The sequence below is a fragment of the Gigantopelta aegis genome, chromosome 11 (assembly GCF_016097555.1).
Source record: "Gigantopelta aegis isolate Gae_Host chromosome 11, Gae_host_genome, whole genome shotgun sequence".
NCBI lineage: Eukaryota > Metazoa > Mollusca > Gastropoda > Neomphalida > Peltospiridae > Gigantopelta > Gigantopelta aegis.
Window position 1 is genome coordinate 11,699,674 of NC_054709.1, and position 17,874 is coordinate 11,717,547.

The following is a 17,874-nucleotide window of genomic DNA, read 5'->3' on the forward strand; positions in this document are numbered from 1 at the left end:
CAGCCGGGAGTTTGGAAAATTGCTACGCATCCGTCGAGTTGACAAAATTTCTGTTGGCAGTTGGTAGTCTGACCCTAGCATAACGATGGGTGCGCTCAGATAAACAACTAATCGGTCGTAGGAGTTGTATACGACGAGAATCGAGTTGTAAGAGCGCCCAGACTAGCAACTGGACAGTCGTAGAAGCCGAGATATCGGCGAGTTGGCAGGAGAGAGAGAGAGAGAGAGAGAGAGAGAGAGAGAGAGAGAGAGAGAGAGAGAGAGAGAGAGAGAGAGAGAGAGAGAGAGAGACCTGCACGACAGAGTTGACCAACTCGACGATTGCGTTGTAATTCCCCCAAATTTCGACGGTTGCGCTCAGATTTTTAATTCAATTCAATTCAATTCTCAATTCTTTATTAACTTTGAGCTTTACAGCTCATCAGTATACAAACACAAATATAAATAAAAACGACGGCTGCACATAGTGCAGGGGATGCAAAAACAATATAACAGTGATTACATAATATACACATAATTTATCCTGAGGGTATACGACATGTTTCGTATGAATTATGAATGCTTTAAACCATGTTTTATTTTATAAAATAAATAATTTGTAATGTAAAACTGAAGACTGATTTAGTTGGGTTTTTTTTATAAATAAATAAATAATTTGTAATGTAAAATCGAAGACTGATAACCCATCCCGTACGTATTGGTATGGTTCGCTGTACTGCGGCCACTAAAATAGACTCACCCGATATTTTTAGAATTTGTATGCTCCCAAATAACGTTATAAAAGGCGAAGTGTGATTGGTCAATATTTAAATTATTATTTACAGACGAAATGTTACCTGGACATTGGACACTACAGTCTGATTAAAATTAGTTCTACTGATCTAAATAAGGCATTCGTAATTCACATGAAACATATCGTATACCCTCAGGATAATTCGGAATATTTTCAAATTATTTTCCAATCACTGGCATGATTCTGTAAGTAATGTTTTGATTGGTGGACATGAGCTCCAACTGGCTGCTGTTAGATCCACATGTAATAGTGGAGCTAATTTTAATTAGATTGCTGCTTACTTCTGCGTTGCGTCTTGTTTGCATTTGGTTTGTAATAAATAAAATACTAAACTGGCTTACCTGTCATACTATTGTTAAGAAACTTGCGAACAGTGTTGGTATCGACTCACTTTCGCTCGTATCATAAAAATGGTATGACAGGCAAGCTCGTTTAGTATTCTATATTATATATGATTTTATGATTTTAGTTACACTAATCACGTGAAAACACAAAACTCGCTAATACGAAGAACACAATGGCAGCTAGCGAGCTCTCAGTTCGTAGAGAGCTGGATAAAGACGAATCTAGAAAGTCTTCCACTAGATTCCAGGATCCGTTGTTAGGGGAGGGTGTGACGTCGAGGATTCTACACATCACCTGATACAGCTGAGTGATTTCGAGAGATCGCGAGGCGTGGTTTGTCTTGAAAGCTGGAAATATAACACTTTAATTAATAATATGGGAGGCGTGGTTAAATAGAGGCGTGGTTTGTCTGGAAAGCTGAAAATATAACACTTAAATTAATATGGGAGGCGTGGTTTAATGGAGGCGTAATTTGTCTTGAAAGTTGGAAATATAACACTTAAATTAATATGGGAGGCGTGGTTAAATGGAGGCGCCTTTTGTCTGGAAAGCTGAAAATATAACACTTAAATTAATATGGGAGGCGTGATTTAATGGAGGCGTGGTTTATCTGGAGAACTGAAAATATAACACTTAAATTAATATGGGAGGCGTGGTTTAATGGAGGCGTGGTTTGTCTTAAAAGCTAAAAATATAACACTTAAATTAATATGGGAGGCGTGGTTTATTGGATTGTGATTTGTCTGGAAAGCTGAAAATATAACACTTAAATTAATATGGGAGGCATGGTTTAATGGAGGCGTGGTTTGTCTCGAAAGCTGGAAATATAACACTTAAATTAATATGGGAGATGTGGTTTAATGGAGGTGTGGTTTAATGGAGGTGTGGTTTGTCTTAAAAGCTTGAAATATAACACAATTAATATGGGAGGCGTGGCTTGTTTTGTAAGCAGCAACCTGACAATAATTATTATAACACTTAAATGCATTGTTTGGCTCTGGAAATATAGCACTTAAATCAATATGGAGGCGTGGTTTATTGGAGACGTGGTTTGTCTTGAAAGCTGACAATATAACACATATAATTCATTTATCATTCTTTTCAATAAGGACGTTTTGAGCAAACGAATATTGGAAAATAAGATTGTGATAACAGAGGCGGATCTGGGAGAGGGGGCAGGGGCCCGGCCACCACCCCCTAAATTTTGTGAGTTATAATTTTATTATATATTAATTTTACATTTTTTTTACGATCCCTCTCCAAACCTCCCTCAAAGTTCCCTTGGCATTCCGCCTCGTGTGATTGCCCCCCCCCCCCCCTAAATGTATTTTCTGGATCCGCCATTGGATAATAAATCATCAATGCATGAATGAACGAATGATCACGAAATGACAGACTACCAATCTTCATATTCTCTCCATTCGGACGTATTCTTTAGCGGATATGACATCAGCCAATCGCATTTCGTGAGGTAGGTGACGTTAACGTTTAGTCGTCAAGTCATTCTCATATGTTAAGCTGCTATTAGATTTACGTAATCGGTGTTTTGATTGGTCAAACAATTTTTTTCTTCTGAAACACGTGATTCTGCTCAGATCTATATATATATACTAGTAGGCCCTATTAACGGAGTCGCAATGTGTGTGTGTGTTATGTTCTATGTTTTATGCTGTGTTTTATACGTTTAATTTATCAAGGGTTACACTGCGTCTAATCTCTCTGGCAGGAGTAATACGCTGTATGTTAGTAATCCTTATACGTTTTAACTTTTTGACTTTTGTTCTTAACCATATTATGTGATTAATAAAAACAAAATTATTTTAGGTATTTTAATAATTATGTGACCCCTATTGGCACAACATCTCGTATGGATTGTTATCCTTATTGGGATTCCAGAGGGGGTTTAACATTAATATTGCCCACAATTTTACTTTACTTTTATACGACTGGACACTAAAATATAATCCACCTTTTCCCTTTCTACTTACATTAACACCTTTTAATTTACTACTATGACATGTTTTTTGTTTTTTTTAATTTTGTTCTTATTATTGTTTTATTGTTATTTTATTATTTACTTTTTTTATCCTTCTCATTGTTTTAAATGGATGATAAAAGTTAGGTGATAGCTCTTTTGACTTAAGTTAAGTCACAGCACCAATCACATAGTTTTATGCGGGTTCATGTTATGGTTAATATGGAGATATCATTCATCAATCTCCACTTTCCAGTTCTTAACATTTCCATTATGCTGGAGGTGGTGGACGGGACGGCTTAGGGAAATGAATTAAAATGGGGCAGACCTTCCCGTCTACTCTCCTCCGACATAAATACCAGGTTAACCAGACATATTTTATTGTCAATATTCTACTTTTTACGTAATCATTTGTAGAAACCTTTTTTAACCCTTTGTATAAACACTTTTTAACTTCCTTGTAAATAAAGTTTATTTAACCATTAATTAGTATTTTTATCTAATCAAATGTATAAACGTTTTTAATTTTTTATTTTTTTTTACTAACACTCTCCCCACCCCACTCGTTGTGAGCACAGTTTTTAGCCCTAGTCAGAAATCGTGCTCGCAACGAGCGTGCTTGAACATTAAATTGATATAAGCATGCTAATTCCCGACATCTGACCTGACAGTCATTTGTGGGCATACATACATACATACGGAGTCGCACCCTATCGGCCTCGGTGGCGTAGTGGTTAAGCCATCGGACTACAGGCTGGTAGGTACAGGGTTCGCAGCCCGGTACCGGCTCCAACTCCGAGCGAGTTTTTAAGGGCTCAATGGGTAGGTGTAAGGCCACTACACCCTCTTCTCTCTCACTAACAACTAACCAACTAACAACTAACCCACTGTCCTGGACAGACAGCCCAGATAGCTGAGGTGTGTGCCCAGGACAGCGTGCTTGAACCTTAATTGGATATAAGCACGAAAATAAGTTGAAATGAATGAATGAATGAATGAATGAATGAATGAATGAATGAGTCGACCCTCTCGTTGTGAGCACAGTTTCTGGCCCTAGTCAGAAATCGTGCTCGCAACGAGCGTGCTTGAACATTAAATTGATATAAGCACGTTAATTCCCGACACCTGACAGTCACTTGTGGGCATACATACATACATACATACATACATACGGAGTCGCTACTTACATGGACCAGAGGCTAGAAATATCCCGTGCATATCTATGAATGTGTTGTCGTAACCATGCCAACCAAGCCATGGACTCCCGTCTGAGTTGGCAGGATAGTGAGGGTAGTAAGGCTGGAAGAAAGGAAAGGAATGTTTGTTTAAAGAGACTGTCCTGAGATTGTTTCCATTGTAACATGTTTTCGACTACTAGACACTTTTTGGTGACCAAAATGACATGTTAAATATATGTTCTTGATTAGAATACCAAGTGTCTGTATAAACAAGCAGTTTGTTGTAGTCCTAATGTTTGTACTAGCCTCGGTGGCGTCATGGTTAAGCCATCGGACTACAGGCTGGTAGGTGCAGGGTTCGTAGCCCGGTACCGGCTCCAACCCAGAGCGAGAGTTCTTAAGGCTCAATGGGTTAAGGTAAGGACACTAACCACTAACCACTAACCAACTAACAACTAACCCACTGTCCTGTACAGACAGCCCAGATAGCCGAGATGTGTGCCCAGGACAGCGTGCTTGAACCTTAACTGAATATAAGCACACAAATAAGAGTTGAAATCAAATGAAGTAGGCTAAACCTGATTTTACCTTCCAATAATTTTGTACGTACAAAAAATACGAAGTAAAATGAGCAATGCAGGGCTAGAAATAGCGGCTTACGAAAAGCGAAAGGAGTTAATTTGTTTTTTGACCTAGCACCTAAAAAGTAAAGTTTGTTTTATTTAACGACGCCACTAGATTTTTTTTTATCTTATCATCGGCTATTGGATGTCAAACATATCGTCATTCGGACACTGTTTTTTTTAGAGGAACCCGTTGTCGCCACATAGGCTACTCTTTTACGACAAGAAGCAAGGAATCTTTTAGTTTGCGCTTCCCACAGGCAGGATAGCACAAACCATGGCCATTGTTGAACCAGTTATGGATCACTGGTCGGTGCAAGTGGTTTACACCTACCCATTGAGCTTTGCAGAGCACTCACTCAGGGTTTGGAGTCGGTATCTGGATTAAAAATCCCATGCCTCAACTGGGATCCGAACCCAGTACCTACCAGCCTGTAGAGCGATGGCCTAACCACGACGCCGGTCTAGTGCCTAAAATTACGAAAACATCCCAGGTCACTTTTCAAGAGACAAATGTATGTACGATCATCTCATCTTCTATCTTGTAACATTATAATGTTGGTAAATAGAATTATTTTATTATGTGTGGTGGCATTAACACGCTCCCGTACTTCTGAGCTCTTGATTCTGTCGTATTTTAACTTTATACTGCTCTTAAAGGGTCATTCCCGAGTTTGCTGCATTGTAAGGGTTTCCGACTAATAAAATAGTTCTACGATTAAACTTAAATATTAAATATATTTTCTTGTTTAGAATATCAGTGTCTCTATGTTCAATGTGTTTCTGGTCGTCTTAATATTTATAAGAAGCCCAAACTGGATTTTGTCTTCAAATAATTCCGTATGTACGAAAAAATCTTTGTTAGGAAATAAAATGTCATTTAAATGAAATTTAACCTAGTAGAAATATTAGAACGACCACATACACGTTTAATATACAGCCACTAATATTTTATGCAGAAAAATATATTTGATATGTAATTACAGTCGTCAAAAACATCTTTAAAAATGCAGCAAACTCAAGAATGTCCCTTTAAATAAATCGCCAGAGTCTAGACACCTCTTACACTCTTGCATAATGTCCTACACACGCGCCTGCGGCCCCCCCCCCCCACCATCACCCCCACCCCAACATTGATTACCGTCAGTATGAACCAGTTGACGTCTGCTATCAGTGTAATTGGCGCCACGTAACGTCCTCGCTTGTAGTGCCACCTGTCGGGGATTTCGTCTCGCAGATAAGCCTTCATGTGGGGGTGAAACGACTTCAGCTTCTGGTACACCTGTCGAAATCAAATACCAGTACTCATTACAACAGATCCCAGCATTCTCGGTGCCGGATCTAGACTAACATAACTGGGGGTGTAGTGAAAAAAAAAAGAGAAAAAAAAAGAGGGCACGGCGCAATATAATACAGGGCGATTCTCTAACTAAATAAAAAAGGGTAACTTTTTCGAAATTTTGTGGTACCAGAAAGAGCTATAATTTGGTAAATTAAATTAAAATCACTCAAATAGCTCTTTAAAGGAACACCGGCCTCGGTGGCGTCGTGGTTAGGCCATCGGTCTACAGGCTGGTAGGTACTAGGTTCGGATCCCAGTCGAGGCATGGGATTTTTAATCCAGATACCGACTCCAAACCCTGAGTGAGTGCTCCGCAAGGCTCAATGGGTAGGTGTAGCTCAATAACTGGTTCAACAAAGGCCATGGTTTGTGCTATCCTGCCTGTGGGAAGCGCAAATAAAAGATCCCTTGCTGCCAATCGGAAGAGTAGCCCATGTAGTGGCGACAGCGGGTTTCCTCTCAAAATCTGTGTGGTCCTTACCCATATGTCTGACGCCATATGACCGTAAGTTGAGTTGAGTGCGTCTTTTTTTTAATCCTACGAGACATTCAAAATGCAATAGCACTTCATTGCCCCCGCTGGGCTGCTGATGATCTCCTGCACCTGCCAGCGCGGGCGGTCACTTCTCCCACCCACCCCAATCCCTTTTCTGTCCTGGTCGAAGAAGGCGGCGTAAGTGGACACCCGCGCCCATGACAGGCGTGCGCTACAACATTTTGCTCTGAATGTGCTCGTTAAGCCCTATGACCTGACGTTACCTGACCTGAATTTTTCTGTGGAGCAACTCTCTCAAATGTTCCTACCAGGTATGGCCATGCACAGGGGCTGATCTAAGATTTTGTAAAGGGGTGTGAGGAAGTGAGTATTTTTAACATGCCCATGTACCACTAAGGTTTCAGGCAGGTAAGGAAGTCACAAAATTCTAAAAAGTCAAATTTGAATGGAAGGTAACCGGCCTCGGTGGCGTCGTGGTTAAGCCATCGGACTACAGGCTGGTAGGCACAGGGTTCGCAGCCCGGTGCTGGCTGCAACCCAGAATGAGTTATTAACAGCTCAGTAGGTAGGCGTAAGGCCACTACACCCTTACTGTTCTCTCACTAACAACTAACCCACCCACTGTCCTGAACAGACAGCCCAGATAGCTGAGGTGTGTGCCTAGGACAGCGTGTTCGAACCTTAATTGGACAAAAACACGAAAATAAGTTTAAATGCAGATGTAGAAAGGTTAAGGTCACTGTGCAGTGTGCACATAACACTTGTTGACAAGCAATTATTTTCAGAAACTGTGGGGCGAGACGTAGCCCAGTGGTAAAGCGCTCGCTTGATGCGCGGTCGGTTTGGGATCGATCCCCGTCAGTGGGCCCATTGGGCTATTTTTCGCTCCAGCCAGTGCACCATGACTGGTACATCAAAGGCCGTGGTATGTGCTATCCTGTCTATGGGATGGTGCATATAAAAGATCCCTTGCTGCTAATCGAAAAGAGTAGCCCATGAAGTGGCGACTGCGAGTTTCCTCCTCTGTGTTGTCCTTAACCATATGTCCAACGTCATATAACCGTAAATAAAATGTGTTGAGTGCGTCGTTAAATAAAACATTTCCTTCCTTCTTTCTGAGACTGTTTTTATTGTTGCAGTCGGTTGCGTCGCAGGATCGAACCACCTCGGTGGATCCATTCAACTGATTGGGTGTTTTTTTCTCATTCCAACCAGTGCATCACAGCTGATCAAAGGCTGTGGTATGTGCTTTCCTGTCTGTAGAAAAGTGCATATAAACGATCCCTTGCTACAAATGGAAAAATGTAGCGCGTTTCCTCTAATGACTACGTGTCAGAAGTACTAAATGTCTGACATTCAGTAGCCGATGATTAATTAATCAATGTGCTCTAGTGGTGTCGTTAAACAAAAAATAATAATAATTTTTTTTTAAAGTAGCCATAATCCAGTGGCGGAACTAGGATTTTTTTAATGTTTTAATTTTTTAATTTTTTTAAAAACTAACTTTATTGTGGCAGTCAGGCGAAATACAGGATCACAGTATTTATGTATTGCCAAGTAATGTTAAATATCAGATAATCGTGACAATATGATGAAATGTACAGTGTCATTGGTAGGTAGGTTGTAATGTATTGTATCATGGTAGATTCCATGTAGGCCTGATGTTAAATATCACTGTGACAATATGATGAAATACAGTATTACTGGTATATATGTGTCATATCAGCTACTCATACAAAAACAAAACCCACACAAAAGACCCAAACAAAAAACCCAAACAGAATAGGATCTTTTATATGCACTTTCCCATATACAAGACAGTACATACCGTGACCTTCCATGTAACAGACGTGGAGCACAGGTTGTGATGCGTGGGGTGAATGTGTGGGCGACAAATACAATTTTAAAAAAAAGACACAAAAAAAGAAGACAATTAAAAAAAGATCCCGTGATCATTCGCTCTTCAGGCGATCAAAGAACCAACTGAACGAAACCCCGCTAGAAGTATCAACCCGCTAATGCCCTCATGACCTACTTTTCGTGACCTTGATCTTGATGTGTGACACTACTCCCACGCCTCTTACCTGTGGGAGGCGGGACGTAGCCCAGTGATAAAGCGTTCGTTTGATGCGCGGTCGGTCTAGGATCGATCCCCGTCGGTGGACACATTGGGCTATTTCTCGTTCCAGCCAGTACGCCACAATTGGTGTAACAAAGTCCGTGGTATGTACTATCCTGTCTGTGGGATGGTGCTGTTAATCGAAAAGAGTAGCCAATGAAGTGGCGACAGCGGGTTTCCTCTCTCAGTATCTGTGTGGTCCTTAACCATATGTCCGACGCCATATAACCGTAAATAAAATGTGTTGAGTGCGCCCCTAAATAAAACATTTCCTCCTTGAATATACCATTATGAATAAGATTCAATGGCGTCGGAAAATGCCTGTATCTTGAGAAGTGGTGTTATTGTAAGTAACCAGGTTCAGTCACTATAATGAATTATAACTACATTCTTCTTACCTGTGGAACAAGCTCGCTGCTCAAAAAGACGCTAGTTAGGGAGCCAGCTTCCATGACGAGGGAGTAATCTCCTGCTAGAAGCACCGAGCTGATGTTAATGAGTCTGGTCGGGGAGACTCCCGACATGTCGGTCATCCCGTGATCAGATGTGATCATGACGTCAACGCTATCCCGGATATGACGTCGATCCATCTCAGCCAATAGGAAAGCGATTTCAGCGTCGACCATTTTGAGAGTGCTGTTGATGGCGTCGCTGAAAGGACCGTACGCATGGCCTTCGTGATCGATATTCTCGAAATAAATTGCTGAAGTAGACACAAACAGAACATTGTGTATCGACGGCTGTAAAGCTGGCTCGGTGCTTTTAAACACCAAGACTCTATTCTAAATAGAGTGAACATTTAACGTCATATGTGTGACGTTATTAAAGATTTGAGTCTAGATTCTTAAAGTTTTATAAGCGCCAGAACTAGCAACGTCCAAAATAATCTTTGTTTGTTTGTTTGTTGTTGTTTTTTAAAAAAGGGTTAGCCTAATTACCAAAAAAAAAAAAAAAAATGATAAAGATTGAAAAAGAAAAAAATCAGAAAACTATATTATTCCAAAATGTATAATTTGCATCACACCCCTAATAAATAAATGAATAAAGAAAGAAAGAAAAAGAAAGAAAGAAATAAGAAAACAAAACGAAGAGAAAGACAAAAAAAGGGACATAGTGGATTCCACACATTTTGACAGCGTGCTTTAACCATAATTAAGTATAGTAGGCCTAAATCAGGAAATTTTATACAAAGTCTGAAATATTAAAAATGAAATTCTATTTTTTGTGCTAAGGTGGTGTCGTTAAAGATACATTCATTCATTCATTCATTCATTCTTCCATCCATCCATCCATCCATCCATCCATCCATCCATCCATCCATCCATCCATCCATCCACCCATCCATTCATTCATTCATTCCGCTGGGAAAGGATATGCTCAGCTTTCGTGAACACTTGATACCGCCACTGTGTTATAGATGCAAGACTACATTTGCCACACCAGTCTTGGGCGGGGGCGGATCAAAGAAATATTTGGCGGTGGAGGTCTAACGGTAAACAAGGTTACTTGTAATGGGCCGACTCCTCAAAAGGACATCGCAATAGGAAAAAAATTAAGAGAGGAATAAAAGGGGCACTAGAATATTTAAGGGAGAGGGGACAGGTCCCTGCACTCCCCCCCCCCCCCGCACTTGAGTTCGCCTCTGCTTGGGAGTGGCAGTCTTCAAAACATCGCTTTGGGAAGTGGCAGTCCTCCTAAAGACAAAGTACCAGTGATTTATACGATAAATTATGACCGTGTCAAAATGTAAATTTGGAATCTTCTTTTTGCAGGGATATGATTTTGAATAAGATTGAAAATTATAAATATTACCACCCCCACCCCCATCCCCCACCCCAACAAAACAAAACCTCCAAAAACTAAACAAAAAACCCTTCCCCCAAAAAACAAAACAAACAACAACAAAAACACACCCAAAAACAGACACACACAAAAACAAAAAAAAACACACAAAAAACAACAAAACAAAACAAAACAAAAGAAGAAACAACAACAAACAAACAAAAACAATCCTGATACCGTACTTACTCGCCAAATCAGCACTTCCGTTTTGAAGAAGCTGCAGAGACTGCGCAATGGCCGAGCGGAACTGGGGTATCGTAGGAATTCCTTCGTAAGGCTGACAGAAATTAGGCCTGAGCCCTCGAATCTCCACCTCACACCCAGGCCAGTAGAACATATAGCAGTTCTTTTTCTAAAATCAGTTTAAAAGCAATTTTCATTTTTATATAATTCATGTTTTAATAGAAAATAAGACCGGCCTCGGTGGCGTCGTGGTTAGGCTGGTAGGTACTGGGTTCGGATCCCAGTCGAGGCATGGGATTTTTAATCCAGATACAGACTCCAAACCTTGAGTGAGTGCTCCGCAAGGCTCAATGGGTAGGTGTTTACAGTGATCGATAACTGGTTCAACAAAGGCCATGGTGTGTGCTATCCTGCCTGTGGGAAGCGCAAATAAAAGGTCCCTTGCTGCCTGTCGTAAAAGAGTACAGTAGCCTATGTGGCGACAGCGGGTTTCCTCTAAAACATAGTGTCAGAATGACCATATGTTTGACGTCCAATAGCCGATCATAAGATAAAAAATCATTGTACTCTAGAGGCGTCGTTAAATAAAACAAACTTTACTTTAAATGCCCTTTTAAACGACTTTTTAAATTGCCCAGAAAATGTGCCTGAGCATCTCTTTTTTTTAATAGAAAATAAAGTTTGAAAACGATGAGAAAGGTTGTTTAAAGCTACAACTTCTCCATCCTATAACCTTTTCTAACAGAAGAAAAAAAGTTTTAACAGGGGCGTAGGCTGGGGGTGGGGTTGGTCCGGGGGTTCGGACTTCACTGACGCTAAAACATTTTATTACAGTGCAATATTAGTTGCACTTTACCACTGGGCTACGTCCCGCCCCGAATGAATGGATGGATGAATGAATGAATGAATGAATGAATGAATGAATGAATGAATGAATGAATGAATGAATTAACGAACGAACGAACGGACGGACGGACGGACGGACGGACGGACGGACGGACAGACGAAAGAAAGAAATAATGAATGAATGAATAGAAGGAAGGAAGAATGAATGAATGTATTAAAGAAATGTAATTGAAAATACTTGCCTGCCTTGTTGCAGTGACCCATACTGGATCACCATCGTCCCACCAATGAGAATGTTTCTGCTCGGGATTTGTTCCAATCAAAAAGGATTCGTTGCGTACCGCGTCATACATATAGTTTCCGGTCATTCCGTGACTTTCCGTATACAGTCCTAGTTGAAAATAAAGTGCCGAAAACAACGTAAACATTTAAAACCTTTGTTCTTAACATTGACCACTTTTAATATTAATATTTATTCTTCTTTGCTTTTCCACCAACCTATCAGTTCCTCCCTCCCCCTTTCTCTCTCTCTCTCTCTCTCTCTCTCTCCCTCTCTCTGTCTCTCTCTCTCCCACCCCCTCTCTCTCTCTCTCTTCCCACTCCTCCCTCTCTCCCACCCCCACCCCCTCTCTCTTGTCTCTCTCTGTCTCTGTCTCTCTGTCTGTCTGTCTGTCTCTCTCTCTCTCTCTCTCTCTCTCTCTCTCTCTCTCTCTCTCTCTCTCTCTCTCTCTCTCTCTCTCTCTCTCTCTCTCTCTCTCTCTCTCTCTCTCTCTCTCTCTCTCTCTCTCTCTCTCTGTTCCTCTACACATTTACTGAGATCTTCCAATGTCTATGCCTTCGTTACCGGACCGGAGACATCTTGTGATTTCTACCTTCAGTACAAATTGACCGCATGACAGAAATCCCAATTCAATCGCGTAGTGTTAGCGGGCCCTAAGAAGTGTATTTGTATCTTTGTGAACTTTCTGACAGATAAGAGATCCGCCGCTGTCAGCCATTGTACATCACTCAAGTACTCAGTTCTCTGGCAATCATCTTAACCTAGTATAGACTTATAGGTGACCTAGAGACCGATCCAGTTTGAGTTTACCGAAGGCGATTCAGCTGAACTCGGTAATTAATGTGGTTCGGGGACTCTCAGTTTGGCCAGCGATGAAGTTAGACGTGGTTTCATGCGCTCTCAACTTACCCCCCCCCCCCCCCCCCCACCTGGGGGGACTGATCGCTAGTTATGGATCGCTGTTGGAGTACCGCGTCGCGTACACCGGGTCACGGGCAACCGTGACCTTGGTGTATGGCAACGCGGCTACAGCCAAGAGGAAGGGAACTAGGAAGAGGAAACGTGCGCCAGGGGCGGCTCAGGCGGGGACAAAGCTGGCGGCTCAACCGCCAGTGGCGGTCCCGTCTGCGTCGCCGCCCCCACCACGACCAAACCGGACGGATCGACGGGAGGCGACTCGCCAACCAGCCGGACCGACTGTTCAGATGCGGGAAGTGGAGCAGCCAACCAGTGCACCGCGACCAGCGCACCTGTTCCCGCTCGTCGTTCGTCTGCGTCGAGACCCCCACCCATGGGGGACTCCGCGACGGCGACTCTGGATGTTGGGGCTGTCAAGAGGAAGGCCGTGACCCCCCCGGAGGACCAACCAGCCAAGACGCGGCCTTCTACTTCCCTTCGGGTGACTGGAGAGTGGCAGCGCGGAAAATCAAAGGCCAGTACTCTAAGTACTTGTGGGAGACGTCACGGACCCCGACAGACTGCCAGGCGGGGTCTACGAAGGAAAACTTCAAGACGTTTCCCGATGGCCACCAGGTCGCCATCCACACGGTCAAACTACGGGGAGTGGAAGCTATATAGTAGTGACGTCGCGCCGGGATGATCTTTACCGACAGGGATTCCTCAGCCATGACATGGATAACAACACCATCCACAGAATCATGAAGATCGTCACCGGCGCCCAGTACCCACAGATGGTCCACTGCCTTAACACCCACGCTACAGGAGACTGGTGCCTCACTTTGAGGAGAGGAACAACATCACCTCCCCGTAGATGCTGTGCACCCAAACGGCCTTAACGAGCCACTCGCGTGGACATATCGATCGGACTTTAAACTTTTAGATCTGCGTTCAAAATTTATGTCGAAATTACTCTTTTTTTTTTTTAAATATTATTAAATATCCGATCCTCTCTTCTTTCTCTTATTTAATTTTGGACTGTCCTTCTAAAATGCTCCAAATTATATAAATATTTGGCCGAGCAGTCAATTCTTTTTTATTTTTGGCTTGTAACCTTTTTATTTTTTTATCTATTAACTTCTTTACTAATTGCTATTTTCAAAATTCTGCCCAGTTTCTACCCCCCCCCCCCCCCCCCCTCCATCCCGAGTCAGGCCACCGATCTTATCGGAGGTCGGACTCGGGATGGGCGTGTTCGAAACCCTAGTGGTATATGGGCACGTTAAACTAGTTATCATCATCAATGTGGTTCGGGACAATGTTCCCAGGAAACGTTAGAAAGATGCTCAGGCACATTTTCTGGGCAATTTAAAAAGTCGTTTAAAAGGGCATTTAAAGTAAAGTTTGTTTTATTTAACGACGCCTCTAGAGTACAGTGATTTTTTTTATCTTATCATCGACTATTGGACGTCAAACATATGGTCATTCTGACACTTTGTTTTCTTTTTTTTAGAGGAAACCCGCTGTCGCCACATAGGCTACTCTTTTACGATAGGCAGCAATGAATCTTTTATTTGCGCTTCCCACAGGCAGGATAGCACAATCCATGGCCTTTGTTGAACCAGTTGTGGATCACTGGTCAGTGCAAGTGGTTTCACCTACCCATTGAGCCTCACTCAGGGTTTGGAATCGGTATCTGGATTAAAAATACCATGCCTCCACTGGGATCCGAACCCAGTACTTACCAGCCTGTAGTTCGATGGCTCAACCACTGCGCCACCGAGGCCGGTCAAAGGGGCATTTCAACAAGCGGGTGGGTGGTGATTCACCGAAACTCTGTGACCCTCCTTTGAGATGGCTATAGCCATTTTCATTAGAGGCAATCATCGTCCATTTAGTTACGTATGTGTCTTAACCACGACACCACATTTTAAAAAATAACTCCATGGCTATCACTAAGCTTAAAGAGACATTCCCGAGTTTGTTGCAATTTTAAAGATGTTATCGACTAACAGAGACTTACATATTACATATCAAATATATTTTTCTGCATAACATATTAGTGGCTGTACATTAAAATTGTTTCTGATCATTCTAATATTTGTACTAGGTTAAAGTTCATTTTAGTTCCTAAAATATGTTTGTTTTTTAGTACGTACGAAATTATTTGAAGACAAAATCCAGTTTGGCCTTCTTACAAATATTAAGACGACCAGAAACACATTGAATATATAGACACTGATATTCTAAACAAGAAAATATATTTAATATGCAAGTTTAATCGTAGAAATATTTTATTAGTTTTATTATCTTACAATGCAGCAAACTCAGGAATGTCCCTTTAAGAATTTACTTCCTATTCTAAATAATTAGCCTTCAAACGTGGATCTGTGCAGACCAACAAGCAAAATACGACAGAATCAAGAGCTCAGAAGTACGGAAGCGTATTATTGCCACCACACACAATAAAATAATTCTATTTGCCCACATATAATGTTGGAAGATAGAAGATGAGATGATTGTACATACGTTTGTCTCTTGAAAAGTGACCTGCGCTGTTTTCGTAATTTTAGGTGCTAGGTAAAACAAACAACCCAACAAACTCCTTCCTCTTTTCGTAAGCCGCTATTTCCAGCCCAGCATTGCTAATTTTACTTCGTATTTTTTGTACGTACGAAATTATTGTAAGATAAAATCAGGTTTAGACTACTTCGGTTAATTTTAACTTATTTTCGTGCTTATATCCAATTACGGTTCAAGCACCTAAGCTATGCGTTTTTAAAACTATGAGAAATGCATTTTGTGATATTAAAAACACCTGGATGACCAAAAACACTTCGAATGTACGGAAATTGATAATATAAACAATAAAATCTAAGTAAAGTATGATTTAAGTTATCAAAAACGGTTATAATAGTAAAACAATATGCGTTAGTGTTTAAAACCTAGGGTATGTCCCTTTAACCACGACAACACCGAGGCCGGCACTAACAATCAAACTCCAAATGTGCCGTACACAAGGGATCTAACTGTATACTGGTACCATAGACTAGAGTTTTATAAGCACTGACCCTGGGTGTCCATTCTCACCTGTCATGAGCGAGTAGTAATTTGGGTAGGAAGAGGAGGGGTACACCGGCTGCAGGGACGCTGCTGTCGTCCCCTCTCTGGCGAACCTGCGAAACCCATCGTCACCGAACCCGTCGTATTTGAGATAGTCCCACCTGAAACCGTCCAGTAGTATCACGAGAAGTTTCCTTGAACCCTGCTGATCTCCGAAGACCACAAGCAGACTACTGCAGCACAAGCCAATCACAGTAATGAGAGATGATTCCATTCCTCCTGTCGTCTGCTTCTTTTTTTTTCTTCTTTTTTTCTTTTTTTGTTGTTAATATACACGTTCGTCTCCCTTTTTAACTGTCGTTTGATTTTTAACACGGTCGTCTTCCTTTAAAATTTCTAAACACGGTCGTCTCTCTTTAAAATCGTCGTTGGTGTTTGCCGTCTGCTGTCTGCTGTCTGCTTTTAACAAAACTGTTTGCTTTTAACACAACTGTCTGCTTTTAACACAACTGTGCTTTTAAAATCGTTGTTTCCTGTTAAAAGTGCTGTCTTCCGTCTGCTGTCTGCTTTTAACACAACTGTCTGCTTTTAAAATCACTGTCTCCTGTTAAAGGTGCTGTCTTCTTTCGACTCGATCGTCTGCTGCTGAAACACGTCTTCTGCTATGAAATAAGATCGTCTGATACACACAGCCGTCTGCTAAACACTCTCGTCTGCTCAAAAAAGACGTTCTGCCGCGGTGTTAAAACATCTGATCGCTTTTTAACGTTCAGGGTGAGCGTAAAGCTGCGCTCAAACTATGTGATTTGTATTAACGATATTTAGAATAGATATGATTTACATGAGCTAATTAAACGACATGCATCCCAGTGGGTAACGGTATTTGTAATTTGCCAGACTTTCACATCTGCTATGAACGTAGTCACGTCGCCTATATGACAACTGACATAGTTGCCCACTAGAGCTTGAGGTTGAACTTTATTTACATGCCCCTATACCACTATGGTTTCAGGCATGTCTGTCCCAGGTCCGGTCTATCATGGCCAATGGTCAGTGATCCAGGACAGTGCCCACTAGAGTGTTAGTTTGATTCGGCAAAGGACGTTAGCCGACCGCTGTGGTGTCGTGGTTAAGCCCGATACCGGCTCTCATTACAACCTCTTATTTTTCACTAACCACTAACAATTAACAACTATAACCACTGTCCTGGAGAGACAGCCCAGAAAGCTGAGGTGTGTGCCCAGAGCAGTGTGCTTGAACCTTAATTGGAAATAAGCACGAAAATAACTTGAAATGAAAATGATTCGACAAGGGATGTTACTCTTCGCATGCATGGGCAGATGGAATGAGAAATAGGTTTTTGTTTACATCAGAAGCGGATCGGGGGTGGGGGGGTGGGGGGGGAGGGCAGTATTATATATTAATTTTCATCTTTTTTACAATCCCCCTCCAAACCTCCCCCAAAGTTCCCTTGGCATTTATTTCGCCTCATGTCAATGTCCCCCCCCCCCAATGGATTTTCTGGATCCGCCACTGTATATGCTTTCCTATGTAAATATAACACTGGTGAGATATCCATACACGAATGTTGCCATGTTTGTTTTTGTTGCTTGTTTTTTTGTGGGTTTTTTTTTTGGGGGGGGGGGGGGGGGGACGAGGGGGTTGTTGTTGTTTGGGTGGGGTTTTTGGGTTTTTTTTTTTTTTTTTTTTTTTTTTTTGGGGGGGGGGGGGAGGGTTCTTTTGTTTGTTTTATAGTTTGTAACACAAACTATTAAAAACAACAGCCTGCTATTCGGTTTTATAATGGTGAGTAATACATACTTCGTAAATAACGAACAAAGCCAAACGATATCGAAGAATGGTATATATTAGTTTCTCCCAGCCTGCAGACA

General features: G+C 41.6%; 1 protein-coding gene across 1 annotated transcript; it reads right to left on the reverse strand.

Annotated features, from left to right (window-relative positions):
* Window positions 1–1,117: 1,117 nt before the first annotated feature.
* LOC121385548 (glycerophosphocholine cholinephosphodiesterase ENPP6-like) lies at window positions 1,118–16,653 on the reverse strand. Its single transcript, XM_041516260.1, has 7 exons — window positions 16,010–16,653; window positions 11,970–12,133; window positions 10,900–11,065; window positions 9,270–9,574; window positions 6,056–6,196; window positions 4,301–4,412; window positions 1,118–1,485 (listed from the first exon to the last, which is right to left on the reverse strand). The coding sequence occupies exons 1-7, from the start codon at window positions 16,254–16,256 to the stop codon at window positions 1,268–1,270; spliced, it is 1,353 nt and encodes a 450-aa protein (XP_041372194.1). The 5' UTR covers window positions 16,257–16,653; the 3' UTR covers window positions 1,118–1,267.
* Between the last annotated feature and the right edge of the window lie 1,221 nt (window positions 16,654–17,874).

Coding starts and splice junctions, on each gene's coding strand:
- LOC121385548 (XM_041516260.1), bottom strand. CDS start 16,256: ATGGAATCATCTCTCATTACTGTGATTGGCTTGTGCTGCAGTAGTCTG. Junction 9,575..10,899: donor CGGAAGTGCTGATTTGGCGA/GTAAGTACGGTA, acceptor TGTCTACTTCAG/CAATTTATTTCGAGAATATC. Junction 1,486..4,300: donor ATTTCTAGCCTCTGGTCCAT/GTAAGTAGCGAC, acceptor TTATATTTCCAG/CTTTCAAGACAAACCACGCC.